At 41.4% G+C, this 23,267-nt stretch overlaps 2 protein-coding genes across 3 annotated transcripts; one reads left to right on the forward strand and one right to left on the reverse strand.

Moving 5' to 3' along the window:
* Positions 1 to 12,555: 12,555 nt before the first annotated feature.
* Positions 12,556 to 15,473, reverse strand: LOC118491277. Its single transcript, XM_035988904.1, has 2 exons — positions 14,456 to 15,473; positions 12,556 to 12,575 (listed from the first exon to the last, which is right to left on the reverse strand). The coding sequence occupies exons 1-2, from the start codon at positions 15,471 to 15,473 to the stop codon at positions 12,556 to 12,558; spliced, it is 1,038 nt and encodes a 345-aa protein (XP_035844797.1).
* Positions 15,474 to 16,599: 1,126 nt separating this feature from the next.
* Positions 16,600 to 21,977, forward strand: LOC110875688 (DNA ligase 1). 2 transcript variants are annotated; one of them, XM_022123894.2, is made up of 16 exons: positions 16,600 to 17,565; positions 17,630 to 17,746; positions 17,859 to 17,960; positions 18,049 to 18,165; positions 18,240 to 18,470; positions 18,550 to 18,644; positions 19,419 to 19,506; positions 19,611 to 19,742; positions 19,866 to 19,978; positions 20,110 to 20,211; positions 20,324 to 20,457; positions 21,055 to 21,128; positions 21,220 to 21,279; positions 21,376 to 21,453; positions 21,538 to 21,615; positions 21,744 to 21,977. In XM_022123894.2, the coding sequence occupies exons 1-16, from the start codon at positions 16,765 to 16,767 to the stop codon at positions 21,810 to 21,812; spliced, it is 2,391 nt and encodes a 796-aa protein (XP_021979586.1). In that variant the 5' UTR covers positions 16,600 to 16,764; the 3' UTR covers positions 21,813 to 21,977. The 2 variants fall into 2 exon arrangements, with proteins under 2 accessions (XP_021979586.1, XP_021979591.1); XM_022123899.2 differs by having other exon boundaries at positions 16,601 to 17,565; positions 21,223 to 21,279.
* Positions 21,978 to 23,267: the final 1,290 nt, after the last annotated feature.

The raw sequence follows: 23,267 nt of genomic DNA on the forward strand, positions 1-23,267 counted from the left end.
ATAATTGTCATGATTTCTTCTCTCTGTCTCTCCCTCCTGCGGAAAGAATGTTTTAAAAGAGGCGGAATCGATTTGAGTTGCTAGACGACCATGTTCATACTGGAGTGAACTTCTTTGCCACCTCTCAGGAGATTTTACGCGAGTGGCGATTGATGGGTGAAGAGACCACGGAGTTTGAGAATGCTAAAAGGTTGTTTTCGGAGGAGAGGGAAAAATTTAATGCAGAGAAGAAGGGTTTGCAATGGAGGGTATCGGATGCTGAACAGAAGCTTCAAGAGCAAAAACAGCTGAATGAGCAAAAGCAGAAAGATTGGGAGGCCGCGTGCGCGCGTACGAACGTTGAGATGCAGTTGCAGCGTGATGCTATCGTGCGGTTATCTGGTGAAAAAACAACACTTGCTGAAGAAGCGCAGCAGGCGCGTGTTGCATCCGAAAAGAAGGAGAAGGAGTATATCGCTCGGATTGATAAGTTAGAGGTTCTTGCTCAGCAAAAGGCAACTGAGTGTGAGGATGCACAGCGCCTTCTTGCTGAAAAGGCTGCTGAAGTCCAAGCAGCAGAACTCCTTGCGGAGGAAACGTCTGCTAACACCAGATGGTTGCTTTCCCGTGGAGTGCCCTTGGTAATTTCTTTTGCTCTTTCTTATTCTTTTGTTTTTGCGATTTTTATCTGATTGCCTTGTTTTATGCAGCTTGCTGACCGTATTCTGAATTCGACTGAGCTTGCCACGTATATGTTTGAATTGGGTCGAGCGGGTTATAATAGCGGTCGTAAGTTTGGGTATGCTGAAGGCAAGTCTGCGGCTATCAATAATGAGAGAGACTACCACTTTGAGCTGTATAAAGAGGATTGTGATGGTGCTTATGCTGCTAAGCGCAAGGACTTTTCAACCCTAGAGTTCGCCGTTGTCCGAGCGGCGCAGAAGTTGTCTCGGAAACCGGATGGGGTTGCCTTGTTGAAGAAGGCTTTGGGAGAAGATGTTGACGCGGCAGGGGGTGCTGGCCCCAGTCAGACTTGAACGGTGGATTCCGGCCTGTGTGCCGTGTATGGTCGTGAATCGGCCTGTAATGTTGGTTGTTTTAAGACAATTTAAATTTTGTTTACCTGTGGGTGTGTGTACCTGAGATTTTTGTGAATATTTTACCGCTTTTTTATTCGGTTATGCGAATTTTGTTATCGTCATAATATGTGTATGTTTAATTACTTTGATCAGGTGTCACGAATGAATGATGGCGCTGACAGGTGATGTTGTGTTACTACAATGTTTTTATTATGTCGTTTAAGTATGTGCGCTTGTATGTGACATACGAAGTGATCGAGTTGCAGGTTATTGTGTGAGCTCAGCTGTGATCAGCCTTGGGAGCATTACAATGTTTAGTTACCTTGCTATCGATATTTTCGTGTTTATGTGGGCACGAAGTTATGTTTTGGCGTTTTGTAGGCTTTGGTTGTGTTTCTAACCCGGCTGTTCACTTGGTTGTGACGAGCCTTGGAGGTTTACAACGTTTCCTATGGTCGAGCCATTGATGTTTTCGTGTACGCCCAAAGTAATAAATGCAGTTGTGACAAGAAATTTGCATGAAATAAAAGTAGCCAAACACTTCTTGTATTAAAGTAAATGTGTTGGCTGTACGCCCTTTACGATTACATGGTTGTGTTACATGTAGCACTTTCGGAGTTGTTGGGCATTCCAGGTTCGTGGAACCTCTTTGTCGTTGATGGTGCGTAGTTTGTAGGTTCCCTTGCCGAGCACTGCATCGATTATGTACGGGCCTTCCTATTTGGGAGCCAGTTTTCCAGGCTTTTCTGCGTTGGAGGCTTCATTGTCCCTTAAGACATAGTCTCCCGGATTAAAAGTGCAGACTCGGACTCTGGAGTTGTAATATTTCTCCAGCTTCGTTTTGTATTTGGCCTCGTTGATTGCTGCCATCTCTCTCCATTCTTCTAGGAGGTCTAGGTCGATCCTCCTTTCTTCTTCATTGTTGATTACATTCATGGAGGGCATCCTTGGCGATGGCAGCCCGATTTCTGCTGGGATAACAGCTTCAGACCCATAGACCAAACTGAACGGTGTTTCACCGTTGCTTGTTTTTGGCATTGTTCTATGGGCCCACAGTATGCTTGGTAGTTCGTCGACCCAGCCTCTTCGTTTCTCGCCGAGCCTTGCCTTGATGCCATCAACGATACTTTTGTTGACTGCCTCTACTTGACCATTCTCTTGCGGGTGCGCAACCGAAGAGAAGGTATGCTCGATGTGTAGTTCTTTGAACAATCGTTCGAGGTCGTCTGCTGCAAAGTTAGTTCCATTATCGGTGATGATTCGGAGAGGTAAGCCGAACCGGCATATGATTTGTTCCCATATGAATCGTTTGACGACTGCCGATGTGGTTGATGCAAGCGCCTTTGCTTCTACCCACTTGGTGAAGTAGTCCACCGCGACTATTATGAACTTGACTGCCCCCGGTGCTTCTGGGAAAGGGCCTACCATGTCTATGCCCCATTGTTGGAAAGGCCATGCGGTTGTTACGGGTACTAGTTCGTTCTTGGGGCGCATGGTCTTTGGCGCATGTCTCTGACAGCCACTACACTTTCTCAATTCTTTCACAGCATCAAGATGCATCCCGGGCCAGTAATATCCGACATTCATCACTTTTGCCACTACCATTCAAGGCCCGGCATGGATACCACAGATTCCTTCATGCACTTCCCGGATCAGATAATTTGCGTCGTCGGCGTCGACACATCTTAGCAGCGGGCCGAGATACGACTTTCGGTACAGTATACCGTCCGCCATCTGATAATGCTCTGATTTGTATTGGATCTTTCGCGCCTCGGCTTTGTTTTCTGGGAGTATCCCAGACTGCAAGTACATGATTATCGGCGTCATCCAGGACGTTGTGCCTGTCTGGATAACGCTGACTTCTCTGAGTGGAACGGATGGGTTGCTTAAAACCTCTATGCGCACATCCTTCGCTAGGTGCTGGAAGCTTGTTGATGCGAGCTTGCTTAATGCGTCCGCTGGCTTGTTTTCGCTTCGGTTTATGTGGTGCACCTTGTAGGAATAGAAGGTTTGCAGCAACGTTTTTGCTTGGTTGAGATAGAGTGCCATTATGTCGCCCTTGGCTTCGTATTGGCCGTTGATTTGGCCTGCTACTAACATGGAGTCCACATGCGCTTCGATGTGTCGGACCCTCATTTTGATTGCCAATCGTAAGCCAACCAGGAAGGCTTCATACTCTGCTTCGTTGTTTGTACTCTTGAAATCCAGGCGTATGGCGTATGTGAATTCATGTTTGTCTGGACTTACCAGCCTTAGCCCCGCGCCTGCTCCATCTTCGTTAGATGCACCATCTGTGTACAACAGCCATGGCTCCTCTGTTTGCTTTTTCTCAGCTTTCTCCATCGCTTTACATTCTCTGTCTTTGTCATCTGGGACTTCCGTCATAAAATCTGCCAAGACATGGCCTTTGATTGATGGTCTTGGTCTGAAAACCACGTTATGGCCTCCCAGTTCTATTGCCCATTTGGCTAACCTTCCTGATACTTCTGGCCTTGCAAGGATATTTCCAATGTTGTAGTTTGTTAGCACGTGGATGATGTGGTTGGCAAAATACCTGCACAGCCGTCTTGAAGCGTGAATCAGTGCAAGGCCTAGCTTCTCCATGATTGCATACCGAGTCTCTGGATCGGTCAAGGTTCGCGACACATAGTACACTGGTGTTTGAACACCTTGACGATCGACGAGTAGTACAGCCCCGACTGCCCTGTCGGAAGCTGACAGGTAAAGTACCAAAGGTTCTCCCTTGTTTGGTGCGGTTAATGTTGGCAGTTTTATGAGGCAATCTTTCATCTCGCGGAACGCACTTTCTGCTTCCGGAGTCCATTGGAACTGGCTTTTCTTCATGCAGTTGCGTAAGGTCTTGATGAATGGGAAGGATTTTGCAGCGTGGTTAGCTAGGAAGCGATTGAGTGCGGCTAATCGTCCTGCTAGTTTTTGCATGTCTTTGATGTTTGATGGTGAAGGCATCCTTTCTATGGCTTGGACCTTTTCCGGATTTACCTTAAAACCATCCTTTGTGACGATGAAACCCAAGAACTTCCCTTCTTCCATTCCGAATGAGCACTTTGCTGGGTTCAACTTGATACTTACGCTGCGTAGCGTATTGAAGGTCTTCTGTATGTTCGCCAGCATCGTGCTTTCCTCTTTGCTCATGATTACCAGATCATCCATGTACACTTCTATGTACTTACCAATGGCGTCACTGAATGTTTCGTTCATCAACCTTTGGTATGTCGCGCCTGCATTTTTCAAGCCGAAAGGCATCTTGGTGTAGCAATACAGGCCTGTTGGCGTGCGAAATGCGGTTTTATCTTCGTCTTGAACGGCCATTTGAACTTTATGGTACCCTTTGTAGCAATCCAGAAAACATTTCCACCGGAATGTTGCCAAAGAATCGATTTTCTCGTCTATGTCTGGTAAAGCGTAGCAGTCACGGGGACATGCCTTGTTCAGATCCTTATAGTCGACACACATTCTCCAGCTGCCATTTGGTTTCTTTACCATTACTGGGCTTGCTACCCATGTTTGGTACCTGACTTCTCTGATGATTCCTGCGTTTAGCAACTCTAGCACTTGTTCTTTCATGGCATCGTGTTTGATGTCGCCTAGGTGGCGTTTGGCGTGCACCACTGGCTTTGCGTCTTCTGAGACATTTAGACGGTGTTCTGCTATGTGCCGTGGAACACCGACCATATCAGCCGGTGTGCAGGCGAACACGTCCATGTTATCGTGCAGTAATTTCTTGAGCGCCGCGTGCGTCAAGTCAGACATGGCGGGCCCCAGGGTGACTGTTTGTTCTGGGTATGTGTTGTTCAATACCCATTTTTCTGCCTCTATGCGCGGTGCTGGTTTGCTTGCTTTTGCTGGCCTGATTTCGTCTGTTGCTAGCACTTCTTTGCTTGCGTATATCAACGCGATGCCTGTTTCGGTTGGAAATCCTACGGCGGAGTGTGGTGCAGAACAGATCATACTGAAATCTCCCTGTGATTCTCTTCCTAGGAGGATGTCATGTCTTGAGTGCGCCGGAAGTACCATGAATGTGACTTATTCAGTCCTTGAATTCCTTCCGTCTGAAAGCAACACCGGGAATGATATTTGCCCTAGGGGAAAGACGGCTTCGTTGCAAAAACCAGTTAGTGGATAATCGACTGGCTCTAAGCGCGCCTTGTCCTCTTGATCAAATTGGTTGAAGCATTGTTCATATATGATATCCGCGGTGCTCCCCGGATCAATGAAGATGTAATCTGTTTGGTAGTGGCCAATCACCCCTGGAATGACTATCAGTCGCTTTTCTCTCGGACCTCCTCTAACAACTGTAAAAATAACTTGCTTTTCGCGCCATGAATCATCCTGCGCGCGCTTGTTGTAGTTTTTCCTTGGTCTTCGTGGACCTCCCTGCACCATGTGGGTTTCTAGCTTTCTGAGCTTTTTGTTATCTGGCCCCTCATCTCTTCTTTGTATTTGGCGGTAATCGCGCTTTCCGCCTTTGACCAAATGAGTGAGCTTTCCATCTCTCAGGGCTCTCTCGATTTCTTGCTTTAGACTGAAACAGTCGTCGGTTAAGTGGCCCGTATCTTTGTGGAATTCACAGAAGAGATTTGGGTCTTGGCCTCTATAACAACCCTCGGTAAAACCGACATCTCTCATAATAATTATGTCACCCTAATATATCTTTAAATATATCAACTTGTCTTTATATGCACCCCGTATGTGAAAACCGCGTACATGTCGGGTTAAGTTAACGCGGGCCGCGAGTACCTAGAATTGTGGCACAGCCCGGTGCGGCCACGTGTCCAAAGCGTGTCGAGCCTATATGATGACCGGACCAAGCTACACCATTGACCGAGGTTGACGCGGGCCGCGTGAGCCCGACCCAAACCCCACGCGGGTCGCGAGAAAGTGCGTTTTCAGCACTATAAAGAGAAGGCAACGGGCCTTCAGTTCAACCGTTCATTTCCTTTCTTTCTCTCTTAAATTCTGTAGTGGCGTTATTATACCCGGGCATTATACCCCCTAAAATAGCGAGGTTCTGCTACGATGTAAGTATTATAACCCCTGGAGACGTATTAGATACGCTGCCCGATTGATCTAGGGTTCCGTAACGGCTGTCGTGGTTCTGCCCGACGTAGTCGTTGGAATGCCGTCTCGGGGAGGGTATTACTAATGTTAAAATGGGTTATTATACTAACACACGTGCATTTGTGTAAATTATAGATATTCACCAGGAAACCCTAAAGAATCACCTAAGACAGCAATGTGAGTTGATCCACTTTTTGTTAACTGTTTTTACAAAACCTTAAATTTCCATGCGAATAACAGTTATTGAGTATTTGTAAGAATACAATTACAGTCGGTAAATTTGGGGTTTTGTATACAAAATTTGTTACCACCTGGTAAAGGAGTAACATGACCATAAGTCGGAACGACATTACCGTGTGGTGGTAATTGATATAACTTGGAAACAAATGTAATTGCGGATGCGCCCTCAATACTGTTCACTGTGAATTTTTATTTAAACTTGATTAAACTGGGATTCACTCACCAGTATTTCCCACTGACAAAATGTTTTTAAAACGCGTTTCAGGTAACAATATGTGAAAGCCAAATAGAAGCCAGCTGGACAGCACTGAAGGCTTGGAAAAGTGGCAATAAAGTTACCTAAGAATAAAAGAGATGCTTCTTAATAAATAAATAGGATTTATTCCTATGAAACGTGTGTATTGAAAACTTGGGTTTTACCCATATGTTTAATATTATAAAACATGGTGGTTTACTCTGATTAAAATATTTCCTAACTACGGTCCTGATGAAAATTTCCGCTGCCAAATTGGATAAATAAATGTGATACCACCAAAACTAGCTCACGGCCGCCCGTTCCCGGAAGATAGGGATCGAGGGCTGTGACAGAAGGTGGTATCAGAGCTATGCCACTGATTCAGCCACAGAAGTGTTCCGCTGACATCAAAATTCAAAGTGTTAGGAAATAAACTATGGAAATACGTGTATAATTGTATTTCTTGCTATGTGTTATCTGACTATTTGTTAGTTTACAGTATGAGTGACCAAGTACCTTCTGACGCCTATCGTCAACTGTCTGGTTCGCCTAGGAGCGAAGGCACCTCCTCTTCTCAGCCTGCCCTCTCAGGGTATTCTGCTGACACAGAAGAAGGGATCTTTGTGTTTAAGGCTCAGTCTGAAGAGCCATTTCCTCAGAAAAAGAGGGGATGGTTCAGTAGGGGAGCGCACGAGCGTAGGAAAAGAATGAAAAAGTTGCAGGAACAGCGAGTGTTAGCCGCAGCAAAAAGAGAAACTGATGCTTATAATCAGGATATGCTCAATAGGGGTATCGCTAATATCCATATTTTAGCAACCACTGCTGCCGACCCAAACCTGGAACAAATGCTAGCACCCCAACCACAAAATCCTGACCAACCCATGGAAGTAGAAGACCAGATAGAAATGCCTGATTACAACCCGGAGGAGATACCTAGGGTACCTGCACCTGATCCTCTAGACCCAAACAATTACGACCCCTGGTGGGACGATGTTAGGGACTACGTGCAACAAAACCCAATATAGGAGAATGTGCCAATGCCCAACTTAGGAGCTTATCCAGGGTTAGATCCTCAAGATCCCTACAACATTAGTGATGCATATGTTAGGGAAATTTTAGAGAATCCATACCCGTACCAGGCCCCTATGCCTCCGTATCAGGAACCCATACCTCAGTTTCCAAACCCAGTCCTAGAACCTGCACCCCCAATGAGTGCAGAAAATGTCCAAGAACTTAGGACTTTTGGGGAGGAAATTTTAGAAAGCAGTGATCGTATGCGACAGGTGGGAGAACGCCTCGTATGGAAATACGATGAGCGTAATATGGATTTTTGGATGAATCCATATCAGTGAAGGTGATGGTAGAAACAGTAATAATAATAATAATAAAATAATATATGTGTGTATGTGCTAGAAAAAAAAAAAACTACGGATGCTTATTATTAGTATTGTAGCTTTACATTCCAGTCAGTATTGTAATTTAAATTTCAGCACTAGTGTGTAATGATGCATACTATATAAATAGAGTAAAAGTCGCAATGCTCGACGTTTTTGGTTAAACGTGCGTGTCATGTGATTGGCTATATATAAATATTATTTGTGATATTAATATTTGGTAAATGTCTAAAATTCAGATGGCCGACGCGGGAAATCAAGAAAATCTGAATAACGATAACCAGAGTAACATTAACGTGGTTAATGAGAATTCGGACAATAATAACAACGGAAACCAAATGGATAACAGGGCCGTTCAGCATATTGTGGCACAGGGAATTATAGATGCGATGCCATTTATTATTCAAACAGTTCAAGAAGCGAATAATAAAAGTAAGCATAGCAGTAAACGACCCAGTGAACTGGAAAACAGCGTGAACAATGGACCCGTACTTCAAGCGCCCATTCCCAAAAGAAGAAGAACCATGCCATATGGTTGTTCTTACAAAGAATTCTGGTCCTGTAAACCAATAGAATTCTCGGGCAATGAAGGACCCATTGCAGCCCTACGCTGGATAGAGAAAACTGAGGCTGTTCTAAAAATAAGCAAATGTGCTGAAGAAGATAAGATAATGTTTGCTTCAAATTTGTTTAAAAATGCAGCCTTAGAATGGTGGAACACTATCCTCCAGTCAAAAGGAAGTGATAGGATTTATAACATGGAATGGGAGGAATTTAAGAATACGGTAGAAAGAAAATTCTGCCCTCCCAATGAAAAGGAACAAATAGCAAATAAGTTTCTGAATCTGAGAATGACCGGAGTAGACAGTAAGGGTTACACTACCACATTCTTTGAATATGCTAGGATAGTACCTACCCTTGCATCACCTGAACCGGTATTAATCTCCCGTTACATCTGGGGATTAATTGGAGAAATTAGACATGTAGTCAAGGCAGCTAGACCCCAAACCATAGAAGAAGCTGTAGAACTAGCCAATACCTTGACAGATGAGTTAATCCGTACTAGAGAAGAAGACCAGAGAAGAAACCTAACCCAAAGGCTTATTCAAGAATTCCGTTCTGGGAATTCCAATCGTAGGAATGTAGGTTCTACCTCTGCACCATACTGCAAAGCCTGCAAAAAGAAGCATTCTGGAAGATGCTCTACTTACTGCAATTTCTGCAAAGCACCAGGACATAAGGAGGAGACATGCAGAAGAAAACCAACTAATGGGATGTGCTTCAATTGTGGAGAAAAAGGTCATATCAAGCCAAACTGTCCAAAGTTAGCCCCAGCTGCGAACAACAAGAACACTAAAAATGCTAGAGCATTCGTTCTAACTACAGAGGAAGCCAGGATGATTCCAGACGTAATTGCTGGTACGTTTTTAGTTAATGATATTTTTGCTAAAGTATTATTTGACTCTGGTGCCAACCAAAGTTTTATTAATACTTCATTTTGCAAACTCCTAAATCAATCATTAACTAAACTACCACAAGAATGTCTAGTAGAAACTGCAAATGGAGAAACTGTTAGGATTTCTGAAATCTTGCAGGGGGCAAGAATAGAAATTTTTAATCAAAAATTTATGGCAAACCTTTACCCAATGAATCTGGTTGGATTTGATGTAGTATTAGGAATGGATTGGTTAATAGCCAATAAAGCCAGTATTTTATGTGATCAAAAGACAATTCAATTAAAATCACCAAGAGGTGAAAAGATCTCAATTAAAGGAGATAAACCATTTAGATCCACTAAATTCATCTCTGTGATGAAAACTGCAAGTTGTATAAGGAAAGGATCTATAGTGTATTTGATTTCTATAATCACTAACACTAAAGGAAAAAAAATTAAAAGACATTCCAGTAGTATCCCAATTTCAGATATCTTTCCAGAAGAATTGCCAGGATTACCACCAGACAGAGAAGTCGAATTCAGAATCCATCTGCTACCAGGAACAACACCAATTGCCAAAGCACCTTACCGTTTAGCACCCGCTGAAATGCAAGAACTGAAGAGACAACTAGACGAATTGTTGGAGAAAGGATTCATACAGCCAAGTTCATCGCCATGGGGAGCACCAATATTATTTGTCAAAAAGAAGGACGGATCGATGCGTATGTGCATTGACTACCGTGAATTGAACAAAATCACGATTAAGAATCGATACCCATTACCGAGGATCGATGATTTGTTTGATCAACTTCAAGGAGCTCGATTTTTCTCTAAAATCGATTTAAGATCAGGATATCATCAATTAAAGGTACAGGAAGAGGACATTCCTAAAACCGCATTCAGAACAAGGTATGGTCATTATGAATTTACGGTCATGCCATTTGGTTTAACCAATGCCCCAGCCGCATTTATGGACATGATGAACAGAATATGTAAGCCATATTTGGATAAATTCATAATTGTTTTCATAGATGATATTCTAATTTACTCTAAAAGTAAAGAAGAGCATGCAAAGCACTTGCACTTACTTTTAAGTTTATTGAGAAAGGAGAAGCTTTATGCTAAGTTTTCAAAGTGCGAATTTTGGTTAAAACAAGTACAATTTCTCGGACATTTAGTTAACCATGAAAGAATTCATGTAGATCCAACAAAGATCGAGGCAATTACCAAATGGAAAACCCCAGAGTCACCAACCGAGGTTAGAAGTTTCTTAGGATTGGCCGGTTATTATAGAAGATTTATTCAAAATTTTTCTAGAATAGCCATTCCTTTAACTAAGTTAACCTGTAAATCTGTTAAGTTTGAATGGGGACCAAAACAAGAAGAAGCCTTTAGTATCCTTAAGCAAAGATTAACCCATACACCAATACTAGCATTACCAGAAGGAACTGAAGACTTTGTAGTCTTTTGTGACGCTTCTAAGTTAGGTTATGGATGCGTATTAATGCAACGCCAAAAGGTTATAGCCTATGCATCTAGACAGCTTAAGAGTCATGAAGGAAATTATTCGACCCATGATTTGGAATTAGGAGCCATAATTTTTGCCCTTAAGATTTGGAGACATTATCTTTATGGTAGTAAGTTTACCATATTCACAGATCATAAGAGTTTAAGATATGTCTTCGGGCAAAAAGAATTGAATATGAGACAGAGACGCTGGATGGAATTACTTAGTGACTATGATTGTGATATCCAGTATCATGCAGGAAAAGCCAATGTGGTGGCTGATGCTTTAAGTCAAAAATATCACGAAAAGCCAAAAAGGGTACGTTCTCTTAAATTAAATCTACAAGTAGATTTAAACAATCAGATTAGGAAAGCACAAGAATCAGTAATCAAGGAGGATACTGAAAAATTAAAAGGAATGATTAAGGAATTAGAACAAGGAACAGATGGAATTTGGAGGTTCCATAAAAAGAGAATGTGGATACCTAAATTAGGAAATTTACGTCACCGTATATTAGAAGAAGCTCATAAGTCTAAATATACGATGCATCCAGGAAGTGATAAAATGTACCAGGATTTAAGGAAAAATTTCTGGTGGATAGGAATGAAAAAGGATGTAGCAGCTTATGTTTCTAAATGCTTAACTTGCTCACAAGTTAAAGCTGAACATCAGAAACCCTCAGGTTTGTTACAGCAATTAGAAATACCAGTTTGGAAGTGGGAATTGATAACAATGGATTTTGTTACCAAATTGCCTAAAACAAGAAAAAGGTAATGATACAATCTGGGTGATTGTAGACAGGTTAACCAAATCAGCCCATTTCTTACCAATGAAGGAAACCTTTAGCATGGAACAATTAGCCAAATTGTATGTAAATGAAATCGTTTCTTTACATGGCATTCCTTTATCAATTGTTTCCGATAGAGATAGCCGTTTTACTTCTCATTTTTGGTCAAGTTTCCAAAAATCAATGGGAACCAGGTTAAATCTAAGCACAGCTTATCATCCTCAAACGGACGGACAAAGCGAAAGGACAATTCAGACAATGGAGGACATGCTTAGAGCTTGTGTAATTGATTTTGGAGGTAATTGGGACGAACACTTACCTTTAATAGAATTTTCTTATAATAATAGTTATCACACAAGTATCAATGCTGCACCATTCGAAGCACTTTATGGACGAAAGTGCAGAACCCCAGTCTGTTGGGCAGAAATTGGGGAAAAACAATTATCTGGACCCGAAATAGTACAAGAAACAACTGATAAAATCATTCAAGTCAAAGAACGACTGAAAACAGCACGTGATCGCCAAAAGAGCTATGCTGATAACAGATGCAAACCACTAGAATTTCAAGTGGGAGATAAAGTATTATTGAAAGTCTCTCCCTGGAAAGGAGTGGTAAGATTCATCAAAAGAGGAAAGCTTAGTCCCAGATATATTGGACCTTTCAAAATTCTTGAAAGAATAGGACCGGTAGCCTATCAGCTACAACTGCCAGAGGAAATGGCAGGAATACATGATGTGTTTCATGTATCTAATCTCAAAAAGTGTTTAACTGATGAATCACTCGTAGTACCTCTTAAGGATATAGAGGTTAATGAACAACTCAAGTTTGTGGAGAAGCCTCTGCAAATTAAAGATAGGAAAATTAAGAATCTCAAGCACAAAAGACTAGTTCTAGTCAAAGTAAAGTGGGACTCCAAAAGAGGACCCGAGTACACATGGGAGCTTGAATCCGAAATGCAAAAGAAATATCCACACTTGTTCCAGTAGATCTCGAGGACGAGCTCTAAAACAAGGTGGGGAGGATATAACAACCCTCGGTAAAACCGACATCTCTCATAATAATTATGTCACCCTAATATATCTTTAAATATATCAACTTGTCTTTATATGCACCCCGTATGTGAAAACCGAGCCCCAAAATAGATTATACTATATAAAATAAATAAAAACAATAATTATTAAGCTGAGGCGGGCCGCGTAGGGCCTCACCTCAAGTTCATGCGGGTCGCGCGAGTAGGTGACCAGACTTCTCTTAAATCATAAGTCCAGGCGGGCCGCGTACATGTCGGGTTAAGTTAACGCGGGCCGCGAGTACCTAGAATTGTGGCACAGCCCGGTGCGGCCACGTGTCCAAAGCGTGTCGAGCCTATATGATGACCGGACCAAGCTACACCGTTGACCGAGGTTGACGCGGGCCGCGTGAGCCCGGCCCAAACCCCACGCGGGCCGCGAGAAAGTGTGTTTTCAGCACTATAAAGAGAAGGCAACGGGCCTTCAGTTCAACCGTTCATTTCCTTTCTTTCTCTCTTAAATTCTGTAGTGGCGTTATTATACCCGGGCATTATACCCCCTAAAATAGCGAGGTTCTGCTACGATGTAAGTATTATAACCCCTGGAGACGTATTAGATACGCTGCCCGATTGATCTAGGGTTCCGTAACGGCTGTCGTGGTTCTGCCCGACGTAGTCGTTGGAATGCCGTCTCGGGGAGGGTATTACTAATGTTAAAATGGGTTATTATACTAACACACGTGCATTTGTGTAAATTATAGATATTCACCAGGAAACCCTAAAGAATCACCTAAGACAGCAATGTGAGTTGATCCACTTTTTGTTAACTGTTTTTACAAAACCTTAAATTTCCATGCGAATAACAGTTATTGAGTATTTGTAAGAATACAATTACAGTCGGTAAATTTGGGGTTTTGTATACAAAATTTGTTACCACCTGGTAAAGGAGTAACATGACCATAAGTCGGAACGACATTACCGTGTGGTGGTAATTGATATAACTTGGAAACAAATGTAATTGCGGATGCGCCCTCAATACTGTTCACTGTGAATTTTTATTTAAACTTGATTAAACTGGGATTCACTCACCAGTATTTCCCACTGACAAAATGTTTTTAAAACGCGTTTCAGGTAACAATATGTGAAAGCCAAATAGAAGCCAGCTGGACAGCACTGAAGGCTTGGAAAAGTGGCAATAAAGTTACCTAAGAATAAAAGAGATGCTTTTTAATAAATAAATAGGATTTATTCCTATGAAACGTGTGTATTGAAAACTTGGGTTTTACCCATATGTTTAATATTATAAAACATGGTGGTTTACTCTGATTAAAATATTTCCTAACTACGGTCCTGATGAAAATTTCCGCTGCCAAATTGGATAAATAAATGTGATACCACCAAAACTGGCTCACGGCCGCCCGTTCCCGGAAGATAGGGATCGGGGGCTGTGACAGCCTCTCTTGTTGCGCATCTGCAAGGGTGGTTTGAACTGATGGTTCTCTGTGGCCAAGACTTCAGAAGGTGTTTTGGTCAGTGGAGTCCATTGTTTTTCTCTGTTTTCTCGCTTTACTTCTTTTCGATGGGCTATTTGATTGATTGTATGGCGTGCGTCTTCCCGTGGAGGGCTTCTTTCTCTGTGCCCAGAAGCCTTCCAGGGTTGATTTCTACCCATTCTGTTGTGTCGATCATTATGGTTGTGCGCGCGCTGACGGTGATCGTCACCGGTCAACTGCCTGTCTGTCTGCGCAATTGTTTTGGCTGCTTCTACGAAGGTTTCCCAATCTTTGGGTCCTCCGTCTCGCCCTTTGATTCTTTTAACCAAATCATCGCACTTGACCGCTCTCATGAAGTGCGCGCGCATCATCTTTTCTGGTATGTCGCCGATCTCCAAACATTCTTTGTTGTATCTTGTGATGAAATCCTCTACGCTCTCGTAGTCTTTTCTCCGTATGTTTAAACAATCACGAGGGTCTCTGGCTTGTCTTCGCTGTTGAGAGAAGTGTGCTAGGAACTTCTCTCGGAAATCGACCCATGATTTGATTTTGCCTGCTGGTAAGTTGTCGAACCAAATGCGCGCCGCGCCGACGAATGTCTGAGCAAACAGGTGGCACCATGTTGGTAAGTTCCATCCGCCTGTTGCCCCTGCGCCCTTAAACACCTGGAGGTGATCATCTGGGTCCGTCAACCCGTTGTATTTACCAACGTTGTGTGGTAATTTCGTTTTGTCGATGGCCGCGCATGCGATTTCTCGGATGAATTTTGAATTTTCAGCCATGTCCTTAGGACGATAGCTCAAGGTGTAATCATGCTCTGCTTTTGGGTTGTACCCTGCGCGATTGGTTGGTTTGTATGCTTCGTGCTCCGGATGAAGTCTGCTAAACACTGTGGATTCCTCCTTGTAAGTTGGGTCGTCTTCTTCTTCATCCCATTCCGTATTCATGTTGCGCGCGCCCAAACGGGTTTGGATCGGCCTTCGTTGTAGATTGGAGTTTTGCACGAAGTTGCTCTCTGTTTCAGCATAAGTATCGCGCGTGTCGTGTACGCTGGGTCTTCTTATATTTTGCACTGGTCCTCTTTCTGGACGTAAGTTCCACGCATTTGTCTGCTGAGCCGTGTGTGTACTCAGAGACCTTGGTTGTGGAGTTACGAATGCTGATTGGTTAGCTTGCGCTTGGAGCAGGGCTTGTTGTGCACTGAGCTGCGTATAAACGAGGTTTATGGACGCCATCTGTTCGGCATAACAGGAAGCCAGAGTTTTTCCCTCGGGTAGCCCTAAAAGTGCAGAATAGTTGAGTTGTGCTTGTTCCGATGGAGCAGAGGGGCCTGCTCCATGGCTTAGAGTCTGCATCGGCGGAGGTGTTTGGTGTAGTACCCCCGTTGGGGTTTGGAAAGCAGCTCCGTTTGTTGTTTGAGTGATGATTCTTGTTGGTGTTTGGAAAGTGGGTCCAGTTGTGGTTTGGCTAACAGGCCTGGATGCACTTCCAAAGATGGGTGGAAAATCGTTGTTCAGCTGACCCTCCTGGATGGTTTCGTTCCTTTGACCCCTTTGGACGTGTGCCGTGTCCGAAACGAGTTCAAAGGAAGAGACTTCTCCGTCGACTGGGTGTGAATGATTTTGTTCTGCCATTTTCACGAGTGTTTTTTAGAAAAGAAAAGAGGTGAGAATGGTTTTGCAAAAAAACGGATGACGCCAATGTTGAAACACTGGTTAACACAAGGGGAATCAGTGGGGTTGTTTCGTCTAATGGGTTCAACCTCTTCTTCTACTCGTATTGATGGCTCGAGATCTGCAAAACAGTAAACACCGTTAGTATCGTTAAGAGGGGAGAAGGGGGTTTTCCCTCTTAACCAGGCTCCGGCGTGAGAATACGTACTGTTCTGAGAGGAAATAAACAGTGTGTGTATAGAGTGAGTAAGGAGAGTAAAGATCCCGAACCTGAATGATGAAGGGTCCTATTTATAGCCGGAGGGTGAAGAAGGAAGGAGCAGCTGTGACAGCTGTGGGCGCGTGCCAGCTGTGCGACCAAGGGGAATATCCTCTTGGTCTGCTCTGTCATGGCAGGTGTAGTGGTACACGTGGCGTTCTCGCATTCGCCCACGCTGGATACCTCGTACTGGTACTGTCAGCTCTGCTCCCTAAATTGTCGCAGGCCTGTGTGGCATTCTGCTAGTGGTGACACGTATTGTCCTTTATGTCGGATAGAGCATCTTTGGTGCCAGCTGTAAATCATCCAGAAGTTTCTGGAGTGTTTCGCTGACATGGATGCCTTGTGTGCACAAAAGTGATATGGTCCCTGCCATGTAGGCAGGGGATTGGGACCATACCTCTACACTATGAGTTACGGGCAAAGGCGTTATCGGTACCACATCACCTGTGCGTGAGACGTCGTCTTCGGCTTGGCTGGAGTCGCATTTCCGGCAACGCAATATTAAGGGTTTACTTTTTCCCGCCAAGTGTGAAACGAAGCATTTCACTAATTTTCCCTCTAAAACCACCGACCGGAATCCACCACCGGTTAATGTTACCGCTCCGGTCATGTTGTTTCACCGCCACTCACACCACCACCACCATAACCACCGTACTCTGTAACCCTATCAAACATCATCTTCTTAAACTTAAACAACTATCATACTCCAAAATGTCATCATCACGCCCCTCTGCGTTCGACGCACTCATGTGCAACTCACGTGCCGCCGCGTCCAAGAACAAAACGCCGTCGTCTTCATCTTCTTCTTCATTTTCCCCCAAAAAACGCAAAACCCTAATTTCAAAATCCCCAATTAATCCCACTCCAGTTACCGAATTAAAGCACTCAGAAGATGAAATTCATGAATCAAACTTCAAAAAAGTTGATAAAAACCAAGTTAAAGATGAAATTAATGAATCAAATGGGACGAATGAAAAAAATCCAAACCCTAATTTTGTTCAATTGGAGGAACAAAAGGTTTTGAAGAAAGTAAAACTGGTTAATGTGGATGAGAGTGTTGTTGAATTGAAGAAGAAACCGGGTGAATTCGACCCGGAGAAAGCCGGGTACTGGGGGGCGGGTGAGCGGGTGCCGTTTATGTTTGTAGTCAAGGTGTTCGATGAAATTTCGAGGGTGTCGGGTCGGATTATGATTACTGAAATGGTGTGTAACATGTTGAGGACTGTGGTTAGGACCACACCAGATGATTTGGTTGCGGTCGTATACCTTTTAGCGAATAGAATCGCGCCGGCTCATGAGGGGCTGGAGCTCGGGATTGGGGATGCTTCTCTTATTAAGGCACTTGCGGAAGCGTGTGGTGCGACTGAAGCACATATTAAAAAGCAATATAAGGTGTGTTTGTGGTGTAAAATAGATGCATATTAAGAAACTGATGTTTGTTAGGTGTTTATGATAGGAGCTTGGAGACTTGGGTCTTGTTGCTAAAGCGAGCCGGTTGTCTCAACCTTTGATGCGGAAACCGCAACCGTTGACTGTGGCTAAAGTTTTTGATACGTTTCGGGTTATTGCCAAGGTGGGGTCTTTAAATACTAATTTCGGATTTGAACTTGTTTGTGAACGAAATTACCCTTGCCAATTATCTTACTTATCTTGTCTATTTGTTTTTTTTAAAATACTTTTGATAGGAATCTGGAAAGGATAGTCAAGATAAGAAGAAGAATCACATCAAGGGACTTCTTGTTGCAGCAACCGACTGCGAACCCCAATATTTAATCCGTCTGCTTCAGGTTATCATATCAAAGTAATATATGCTTCAAATTATCGCGCTAAGTTCATATCATTATTGATATAACCGTTTCATTTTTTTTTTTGCAGACAAAATTGAGAATCGGTTTAGCAGAGCAAACTCTCTTGACAGCCCTGGGTCACGCCATTTTCTATACTGAAAAACACCCATCACCACCAGCTCGCACCAATTCACCTCTAGAAGACGTCAGTTGACTTTAATTATAAATTGCATATTTCTAATTTTGACCCGTTGCTAACTTCATTCATAATGTGTTCAGGCTGCTAAGATTGTTAAACAAGTGTATTCGGTAATTCCGGTATATGACAAAATTGTCCCTGCTCTTCTTTCTGGGGGTGTTTGGGATTTGCCCGAAACGTGTTGTTTTTCACCTGGTATTCCGGTTGGACCTATGCTAGCTAAGCCTACTAAAGGTGTATCTGAGATTTTAGATAAATTTCAGAATATGGAGTTCACTTGTGAATATAAATATGACGGTGAACGGGCCCAGGTGAAATATTAATTAGTTAATGAGTTTATAAAGCATGAACGATTTTTAATAAATGGTTAACAAGTTTCACTTTACACAGATACATTATTTAGAGGATGGCACGGTTCAAATATACAGCAGAAATGCTGAAAGAAACACTGAGAAGTTTCCGGATGTTGTTGTTGCTGCTTCAAGGTACTTTGTCGGGATTACTTTCTCAGCGAGCAATGTGGGCTGGTAGGCCGGGCTCGTTATGGGTTAAAATGAGCCTTTTTTAAAAGTTGAAACGAGACAGACCGGGTTGGTTCAAACACTTTTTTTTTTCTTTCTGTTTTTGATGTTTTAAACAAATAATGAATTTGTTAATTTTAAGAGTGAAGTACATGGATGGTCCCTATGGTTTACCAAAATTTTGGATTTGGTCCCTAGATTTTCAAAAGTACACGGATGGTCCCTGTGGTTTGTACTTTGTAACGCATTTGGTCCCAAGCCAACAAATCTAAAGGCTTTAACAGGTCTAAGTTAGGGACTAAATGCATTACAAAGTGCAAAGCATAGGGACCATCCATGTACTTTTGAAAAAAAGATGGGGACTAAATGTGTTACAAAGTACAAACCACAGGGATCATCCGTGTACTTTTGGAAACTTATGGACTAAGTCCAAAATTTTGGTGAACCACAGGGACCATGCGTGTAGCTTACTCTAATTTTAGTTACGAAAACAATATTCTTACAACAATAATCCATATCTTTTATTAGTATGATGTAGGTGGTTGTTTGCATAATGCATTAAAAGCGGACGTACGAGTTCAACCAGTTTGACCTTTTCAACTCACTTGACCCGTTTTTCCTTCAAACTGTGTTTTTTTTTCAAGCCATTTATATGCAAATGGATCGAAATTAACCTTGGCCGATATGATGTATATTGAGCCAAAGAAGCCATTTGTAACTTCTGCAGTTATTTTACAGAGTTAAAAAACCAAATGTAACATCATATGTTCTGGACTGTGAACTGGTTGCATACGATCGCAAGAAGCAGAAAATTCTACCATTTCAGGTTACCATTATTTTATTATCATGTTATGGTTTATCTTTATCGGAATAGAAATGATTTTTTTTGTCATAAATGGATCATTTGCTATTGATTATTTTCTTTTATAGATTTTAAGTACGCGTGCTCGCAAAAATGTTGTGATGAGTGAAATTAAGGTTGATGTATGCATATATGCATTTGATTTGTTGTATCTGAATGGAAAGCAGCTGTTGCACGAACAACTTAGTACTCGTAGAGAGGTGAGAAAACGGTATAATGTTTTTTATTATTATGGCTTTTAAGTATTAAAGCAAAGCTTTTATAAGCCAGCTTATAGTTAATAAAATATGAACTTAATCGTGTTGAATTATTGCCTTTTTCAGCGGTTATATGAATCATTTGAGGAAGAATGTGGGTATTTTCAGTTGGCAACAGCCATAACATCCAACGATCTGGAGGAAATACAAGCATTTTTAGATACTGCTGTGAATGCAAGGTAATAAGCCTCTATATTTAGTTTTAAGAGGTGTTTGGATGTTTGTTTTCAAACTGATTATGTGATATTGAATAATCAGAATTATATAATCAACTGTAATAAACTTGACTTATATGTTATTGTTTTATCAGTTGTGAGGGATTAATCATCAAAACATTAACTCAAGATGCTACATACGCGCCTGCAAAACGATCAAATAACTGGCTCAAGTTAAAGAAAGACTATATGGATACGTATTCAACATTCCTTTCTCTCTCTCTCTCTCTATATATATATATATATATAAAATTATATGGTTTCAAATGGCAGCTCACTTAAGATGATGACGGCTCATATTTTGTGCAGTATTGGTGACTCGTTAGATTTAGTACCCATTGCTGCCTTTCACGGTCGAGGAAAACGTGTCGGTGGATACGGAGCCTTTCTTCTCGCTTGTTATGATATTAACAAGGATGAATATCAAACCATTTGCAAGATTGGTAAGTTAACTTTTTTTGTTTGAGTAAAATGCCATTTTCTCCCTGAGGTTTGGCCAGTTTTACGACTTTCGTCCAAAGGTTTGTTTTTCCGCATCCGCATCCAAAATGTTTGAAATCTTGCCATTTTCATCCAGCTCGTTAACTTCATTCATTTTTCTCCGTTATGTGAGGGGGGATTTCATCTTTTTTGTTAACTTAAAGGGCAATCCGGTCTTTTTAAGGGGTGTTTGGTCTTTTTACATACAGTGAAAAAGAGCGAGTTGCCCTTTAAGTTAACAAAAAAGACGGAAATACCCCTGACTTAATGAAGAAAAATGGATGGAGTTAACGAGCCGGATGAAAATGGCAAGATTTCAAACCTTTTGGATCCGAATGCGGAAAAACAAACCTTTGGACGGAAGTCGTATAACTGGCCAAACCTCAGGGACGAAAATGACATTTTACTCTTTTCGTTTTATGGGTGTTTGAATGTGAGTTTTGGAAGTGATTGCGTGATTTTAAATAATTAGAATCAGAAAATCGGTTGTAACAAACGGACTGTAAAAACTGATTATCCAAAACTAATGTTTTCAACTTTACTGATTGCGTCTCTTATAGGCACTGGATTTTCAGAAGCCATGCTTGAAGAGCGGTCCAAGAGTCTTAGTCTTAAAGTGATCCCAAAACCGAAGGTTCGATGCTAATTTTGATTATTAATAATTTAATATCCAGGCATCCTATTAAGTTATATTATATATGCTAATTTTGATGTCTAAATACCAGCAGTCATACTATCGATATTCAGATACCATAAATCCAGATGTGTGGTTTGAGGCATCTGAGGTAATTAATCTTTAGCATTTCATAAACTTTTTTTTTTTTTTTCGTTTCTTTTTAAAGTATTTAATGTGTCGCACAAAACATTTGTGGATCATTCAGGTTTGGGAGGTTAAAGCTGCAGACTTGACCATCAGCCCGGTTTATTGTGCTGCACTCGGTGCAGTTGATCCTAATAAGGTTTATTTAAAATTTAAATTTGTATATTCTAAGATTTAATATATCATTGTTACTAATGTATATACTTACGGTTATTATTTTAAGGGTATTTCACTACGATTTCCACGTTTACTTCGTGTTCGAGAAGACAAGGGCCCCGAGGAAGCTTCATCTTCAGAAATGGTGAGAAACAGAAACCATCTATTTTTTTTTTTCCTTATTTTGTGTTCACAAATCGTGCGTGTTTGATTTTATGGAGTTAGAAGTGAAGTCTAATTACGGATCGTGAGTTTATGTTTGCTTGCATGCAGGTTGCTGACATGTATAATGCTCAGAAGCATACCCAAAATAACAATCAAAATGATAATGAAGATGAATGAAGTCAAGTTGATGGGAATGGCCCTTTAATAATTTTCTTTTCTGTTTATGTAAATACTTATAAGAAAAGTGATTTTGTATTCTTTCTGCCGTAAAATTTTGGATTTTCGGTGACTAAAATTTAAAATGATTTTTGAAAGAAAGATAAGGAGCCTTAAATTTTGAAATTTGAACTTTTGTGCCATATTTGCATTTTTTGAATATAATTTTTAGTTAACAATTGCTAAAACACTTTATTTTGCGGGTTTGAGCTCGGGCAGAAGTAGTGATTGTTAGACTAATCTTGTGTTCAGATTATAAGTGACAGACTTATAAAGCTTGGGTAAAAAGTGACTGAGTTACAAACTTAGGGTTTTTTAGATAGTTTTTTTAATTCTAGTTTGAATCAAATAGGTTTCATGTTTGTTAAGTTTGTTAGGCTTATAAATAGAAGGATTATTTGTAACCTAATTATACCAATTAATAATACGAGACAAGTTTTGATTCGTTCTTTTCCTTACATTCTTTGTTATTCAATTCTAATAATGATGAATGGTAACCTGTTAATCGTATGACTGGTCAAATTTTCTATTAATATAAGCATGTAACATAGCGCGCTTTTGAATATACCTTCGCCTAGAAAGGAAATAACTAAAGAAAGCCACCACCAAGGGTATGTTTGGCAAAAGTAGCTGGTAGCTGTAAGCTGAAAGCTGGTGGCTGGAAACTGGTAGCTGTAGCAGGTAGCTAGTAGCTATAGCTTTTTAGATATATTTGGTGTTTGGTAGAGTAGCTGGGGCTTTTAATAAAATGTATAAAATGACCAAAATGGACATAACTAAAAATTTAGAAAGTTGGTGCATTAAAAAGTTCCTTATTTTTAGAGGTTAAAATAGTCATTTTTTCCTAAAAGCTTGTAGCTCCTTCTAAACGCTACTACTAGGAGCGTTCAACCAAAAGCTTCAAGCTCCTAACCTAAAAGCTTAAAGCTACTTCAACCAAACAAGACTTTTTATTTAGTAGGAGCTTTTTCTTAAAAACTTAAAGCTAGAAGCTTCTAAAAGCTCTATGCCAAACATACCCCAAGTGTTAATCATTGTTATTCTTTTCTAGAACCTAATGATCTTTGTTGAGATGTATTGGACTTATATTGTTTCTCTAATTCATTCAGTGGGTATTTATTTGGGCTCTTATTTACTGGGCTCCTGTTGACTGGGCCTGTTCAGGTTGTTACTGGCCTGTTGAGGTTGTTACTGTGCAAGATATTTTGTTGCAACTTGTTGTAACTGATTATGGGCTATTTGTGACATTGTTATAAGTGCAAGGGTTGAAAGTGTTTATATTGAGGGGCTCCGGTTGTTACATCATATCCTTGAGGACTAAAGTGTAACATCTATTGTTACATCATATATAAGCTGATTGTCTTGTTAGGGTTTCATTATTCGAGACTCTTCTCTTTCTCTCTTGTTACGCAGACT

Source organism: Helianthus annuus, chromosome 1 (genome assembly GCF_002127325.2).
Source record: "Helianthus annuus cultivar XRQ/B chromosome 1, HanXRQr2.0-SUNRISE, whole genome shotgun sequence".
Classification (NCBI taxonomy): Eukaryota; Viridiplantae; Streptophyta; class Magnoliopsida; order Asterales; family Asteraceae; genus Helianthus; species Helianthus annuus.

What these genes read in the sequence shown, in the direction of transcription:
- LOC118491277 (XM_035988904.1), bottom strand. Translation starts at nt 15,473, where the DNA reads ATGGCGTCCATAAACCTCGTTTATACGCAGCTCAGTGCACAACAAGCC. An exon ending in GTTGACCGGTGACGATCACC is followed by an intron (nt 12,576 to 14,455) that starts GTCAGCGCGCGC and finishes TTTAATTTGCAG; the next exon opens with AGGCTTCTCCACAAACTTGA.
- LOC110875688 (XM_022123894.2), top strand. Translation starts at nt 16,765, where the DNA reads ATGTTACCGCTCCGGTCATGTTGTTTCACCGCCACTCACACCACCACC. An exon ending in TCAAACCATTTGCAAGATTG is followed by an intron (nt 20,458 to 21,054) that starts GTAAGTTAACTT and finishes CGTCTCTTATAG; the next exon opens with GCACTGGATTTTCAGAAGCC. An exon ending in AAGCTTCATCTTCAGAAATG is followed by an intron (nt 21,616 to 21,743) that starts GTGAGAAACAGA and finishes GCTTGCATGCAG; the next exon opens with GTTGCTGACATGTATAATGC.